Source organism: Thalia democratica, chromosome 3 (genome assembly GCF_965202585.1).
Source record: "Thalia democratica chromosome 3, ktThaDemo2.hap1.1, whole genome shotgun sequence".
Taxonomy (NCBI): Eukaryota; Metazoa; Chordata; class Thaliacea; order Salpida; family Salpidae; genus Thalia; species Thalia democratica.
In genome coordinates, this window is record NC_139167.1 from 55,411,583 (window position 1) to 55,417,099 (window position 5,517).

At 24.6% G+C, this 5,517-nt stretch overlaps 1 protein-coding gene across 1 annotated transcript; it reads left to right on the plus strand.

Annotated features, from left to right (window-relative positions):
* Window positions 1-772: 772 nt before the first annotated feature.
* LOC145832002 (uncharacterized) lies at window positions 773-4,219 on the plus strand. The gene is made up of 5 exons (XM_082939362.1): window positions 773-884; window positions 938-992; window positions 2,113-2,277; window positions 3,014-3,134; window positions 3,959-4,219. The coding sequence occupies exons 1-5, from the start codon at window positions 813-815 to the stop codon at window positions 4,209-4,211; spliced, it is 666 nt and encodes a 221-aa protein (XP_082795488.1). The 5' UTR covers window positions 773-812; the 3' UTR covers window positions 4,212-4,219.
* The last annotated feature ends 1,298 nt before the right edge of the window (window positions 4,220-5,517 follow it).

Below are 5,517 nucleotides of genomic sequence, written 5' to 3' on the forward strand. Positions count from 1 at the left end.
CCGTGTGAAAACGTTTTAGTTCCGCGTTAAAACGTGTTTAAGTCTCGTATTTATGACGCGTTTAATTTCCGTGTACGTGTCAGCTATGAATCAACCATCTACAGTTGGTGCACGCTCTAAAACACAATTAAACTAGTTTAACTTTAAGATCTTGTTTGTAGAGCAGATTGAATTAACAAAAAATTGTTAACTAGTATTTTGTTTACTTTGCTATAGATTGACTTAGTTGATGCAGTAATAATAAATACTTGTTTGTTTTCAACTTAAGTTCCTAAATTTTTATATTGCTTTAAATATAAAAACTTAAGTAAGGGGTAAGAGTTTAGATTGTAAAGTTGTAATAAAATAAGTATATACATAAGTTTTGTATAAAAGACTCTTGTATTATCCCTTTCACCTAACCAAAATCGCTAAAAATTTTGTCTAAAAAATGTTTAGCTTTAAGTTAGAGTCACTAAACTTCTTTTTCTAACTAGTAGGCAAAAAGTTTTAATTTTATAAAAAGGTATTATAGTAAACTACTTTTTTAAATTACATGAGAACACGCATTTAAAAACCCTAGGATTTAAAACCTTTTAATATAATTTTATGTGACAAAAATATTAAATAAATCATCAATTGACTTTTTGTTTAATTTGATATCATAAAAATATTAAGTTTTTTGTAAAATTTTGTAAAAAAACAACAACAAAAAAAGATAGTTTTTCTAAATATAACCTCTTTTATTAAAACTTATTATATTATATGTAATTTCTTTTTGTTAGAGCATGGGTAAAAAATTAAAAACTAGTTTAATAATAAATCTAACACTAATGGTGATAATTTTCACTTTGGTCATTTTATTTATTGAGGGTATTTTTTCTGTCACCGAAGAAACAAAAAAGGTTTTGTTAGTTTTAAAACTATAGTTAAAAAAACTTAAAAATTTTCTTTTCAGGAGAAAATCAACGAGCAGCAGAAAACAATTGTGGCACTTAACGAAAAAATTGAAGGTAAATACAAACTTTTTACTGAACAAAAAATAAATTAATGGAAGTAAAACCATTTTACTTATCGAAAAAAAGAGGTAGATATAAACTTTTTACTCTACAAAAAATAAAAGGAAATAAAAACTTTTTACTTTTTATATTACTTTAACAATTTTTTTTGTGTGTTAGGGTCCCTATATAAAACATTAAAAGTAAATACAAAAAAACGTTTTCAGCTTTTAACCGGAGTTATTTTTTACTATTGGTTAATATCATTAAAAAACCTGTGCAAAGTTTTGGGCAATTTAAAGAATTTTTCATGGTTCCAAAACTGGTTTTCTAAAAACAACTTAAAATTACATAAAAAATGACTGCTTACTGTAAAAATTAGCTAAAACAATATGACTTTACATTTGTACAGGCAGATGTTTAAGATTTTTTGAGAAACCTTAAGTTTTAAGAATTTTAAACATAAATTTCTCTATTTTGGTACAATAGTAACGTCATAAGAGCAAAAAAAAACCAAAGTGAGTTAAATCCTAAATATTATTTTTTGTTTAAAATCCAACGGCGTTTACATTAAACAAAAACTAAGTTAAATTAGTGGTGTGATTATTAAATCAGCTATTTTGCAAAAACCACATTTAATTGTGTTTTTGTAAGTAGGATGTGCATATTAAAAGCATTTCACCGCATTTAATTGTATTAAACTAAAACTTTGAAATATCTGAAGGTTAAGAAAAATCTACGGAATAAAAGCACTACTTTATATGATATTACTGAACAAAAACTGTTAAACAGAACTGTATAAAAATCTGCACTAAAATAAAGTAAATTTATAAAGTTTAAAACTTTTTAATTTTACGCTTTTCAAAAATCCCTTAAACTTGGATCTGCTTAAAAAATTTGAAAAATTTATAATTATTTTTTTATGTTGTTTTAAAATTATCAGTAACAACTTTTATACAATTTTAATTTGTTTTCAGAAAATCAATTATAAAAATTTCTTCAAGCCATCAAAAATTTTACGCATGCTGTTTTTGTGATACTTGCCAACAGTAATTTTGTTTCAGTTGAAATTTCAAAACTTACCTTTTTTAAAAGGACTTTACTGCGGTGTGAATTGAAAAGATTTCTTTTTCAGAACTAAAGGCTCGATGTGATGTTCAAATTACGACACATCTCTACACAGAAGTTACAACTCGTCAACAGTCTGCTACTACTACGGATAATTCCGCTGCGGAAAATCCAACAACTACTGAGCAAAAGTCTGCGATTTCTACAACAGCAGCAACTGAAGATATTTCAAGTTAGTAAACTTTTTAGACATTTCAAAATTTGTACAAAGCTAAACAGTACCTCTGGCCGGCCAAGAGACCAATACAGTTGAATTAACCATAACTTTGTTTAGACTTTTATTTTTTGTTTTAAATATTAAACTTAAAAATAACTTTACGAGAACTTAAGATTTTATTGGATGTTATAATTAAATAAGTTACATTTACTTTAAATGATTAATAAAAATAAATCTATACAACACAACTAATCTAAATAAGCTGTTAAGAAAAACTATTTACTCGAAGCAGACGGTGGCTGTTTAGTGAAATAAAAAAGAAATATTACTTAAGTCTTTTGAATTTTCTGTAAAAATTGTTTACCTGAGAAGTTTATTAAGGCAAGCAAAAAAATATTAGGTATATAAATTAATTTTGATAAAGGAGATTATTACTGTGTAAAATGGTTAAAAATATTTAAAGTACATACTATAACTTATTTAAAACTTACCATAACTAAAGTTAAGTACCAAACTAAGGTTAAAAGCAATCTAAAATGTTATCGATTTTTTTCAGATAACGATCGTTATAAGCAAACTCTTTTAACTAGAAATAAGGTTGTCGCTTTGAAATTGAGCAAACTAAAAAAATTACATCTTAAATGTTTGGCTCAGAGATATTTAAAATCAGTTGTCTTTCAGTAAATAAGTTTTAATCAATAATAAATTAAAAGTGCATACATTGTTAGTTAAAAAATTAAATAATCAACAGGGTATAGATTCGAGGTTGTCAATCAAAAAATGTATTGGGATCAAGCAAGACGTTACTGCCAGGAGAGAAGTGGAGACTTAATACAAAAAGACCCTAGAATTTTAACTCGACATGGAAGAGAGTAAGTTGCTTGAAATCTATAACTATTTGAGTTATGTTCACTTTTAAAGTTTTGATAAACGTCTAGGTTTGTAGAAAATTCAATACAATTAATAAAACTACTGTAACATAAAAAAAATTTACGTGTTATTATGTTTAATACCAAAGGTTGCCTAATGTATTTCATAGTTTTTTCCAGGTTTACAAGACTTCCTCCAGGTTTCTAAAAGTAAACAGTTTTCGGTTAATTTTAGTTTAAAGCTAAGTTTAAGGTAAAAACCTGATACTATAAAGGATTGTAAATTTACTTTAAAGCTACTTCAAATATGTTTTCTTAATAAAAAAATATTTGATTATGATAAAAAACTTTTATCTATATTCTATATGATAGATTTTTGTGTTAAACATAAGTTTACTACTTAAAATATAAAAATTGTTTAAAATTCAAGGTCTTTTAGTTATTTTCAATTAAACTTCCAGATTTATTTTTTTCAATTCTCAAATTTCAGGTTTTTAAATTTAGTTTTTCAAATTCCAGAATTTTCCAGGATTTCAAGTCTTTTGGCAACCCTGAATGCCGTATAAATAACATCAAAAAATTTTATTTTGTGAATGTAGTTAAAATAGTTAAATACTCCTGTTATTTTAAAAATAGTTATTAATTTTCTCATCCAGTCTAACATTAAAAAAATATTGCATTAAGCTTTACTTAAAAGTAAAGACAGAAAAGTAAATAGAGTTTTAGTATGATTAAACAGTTTCAGCTAACTTGGTTACAATTTAACGTAAAATGATAAGTAACATTATATTAGTTCCGTTATATCAATTAATAATTAAAAATTTCAGCGAGCTTTCCGAAGAGTTAGGAATGTCAGGACAGCACTACCACACAGGAATTAGAAGAGATGAAACGAACAAAAACATCTGGAAAAGAAGCTGTGACGATGTTCAGGTCAATGTGACTGGTTGGCTTACTGGTGGCTTACCTGTTAGCAACGATGGTTGGTATTTTTTGATGTGGTACCTCGTCAATAACTCATACAAAAATACCATATATAGCAATCCTGATCAATATTATTACTTTATTTGTGAATACTAACTTTATTTGATCCCAATTTTTTGTTTTTTAAACACAAAAAAAAAGCATTTACTAAAAATGAAAATGAATTCTATAAAACATTAAATATTACTATAAAAGAAACTAATTATAAAACTTTTACCAATATTCTTTTCAAGTATTTAATGATTTTTTTTCTTTTTACAGTAACAAACAGTAATATTTTTTTATCAAAGTTGTTCGCCTCTTATAATTTAAGATGTTAACTTTAACTATTTACTGCTTAAAATAATTTGTCTTTTTTCACAATATTTGAAAGTATTTTACACTTTTTTGAACATAAATAAACAAAATATTGTAGTTTTAATGTTATCTAGTCTTTTTCTGCATATATTAACGACAAACAATAGCATTTTTTTTGAATCTAAGTTATTCGCTTATTTTAACATAAAAAGAAAATTTATTTTATTTGTATTTTTATGTACTACTTTGAGGAGTTTCTTATGTTTTGCAACATATTAAAGTATTTTATAGTTTTTGAAAATTAAATTGACAATATATTATTAATTTGTATGTTAAATAATAAACAATCTAACAAAAGAACGTTTAATAAAGCAGTTTTTATTTTTATAAGAAACCATGGTATATTCGTGACATCATAATTATAAATAAAGCATACAAAAAAAAAGTGAACACAGCGATTCTCTAATTATTATTAATGTTAGTAAATAAATTTACATTAATTTGTTATAGAATTGTAATGCAATATATTTTCTTGTCTTTGTGTATCGCAGAAATATTTAACATTACAAAAAAGATATGTATCTTTTTAATTTAAAGTAGTAGTCATGGAATAGTTTCAGAATCAAGAAAAACAAAATTCAAGCGAAATTAAATTGACATAATAGAAATGAAATTACGAAACAAAACTTAAAAAAAGTTAAATGTAATATTTTCAACATTTTCTAAACTAGAAAAATTTGACAAAAAATTCGAATTTTTTCATATGAAATTAATTTGTTTTAAAATACCGAATTTTATTAGTATTTCATTGAATAAAAATAGCGGCTGTGCTGAAAAGTTAAACAAAATCTTAATCCATTGAAAATAAAAATTATTATTTTCTCAACATAAAATTGTTTTTGAGGTGAAATAAATAACTTAACAATTTAAAAGCTAAATAAACTTTCATTATGATGTCACAACGAAATGCTTGCGTCATACTCACGTCATCAGTGAACTCAGATGTCTAAATTTCGCTGTAAATTAGTATTCATTCTAAAATTGTTGAATATACATTTTTTTCAAATAGTTATTTGGTTGTATCTTAAAAACTGTATTTAACTTT

What these genes read in the sequence shown, in the direction of transcription:
- LOC145832002 (XM_082939362.1), top strand. Translation starts at nt 813, where the DNA reads ATGGTGATAATTTTCACTTTGGTCATTTTATTTATTGAGGGTATTTTT. An exon ending in AGCAACTGAAGATATTTCAA is followed by an intron (nt 2,278 to 3,013) that starts GTTAGTAAACTT and finishes AATAATCAACAG; the next exon opens with GGTATAGATTCGAGGTTGTC. An exon ending in TTAACTCGACATGGAAGAGA is followed by an intron (nt 3,135 to 3,958) that starts GTAAGTTGCTTG and finishes TAAAAATTTCAG; the next exon opens with CGAGCTTTCCGAAGAGTTAG.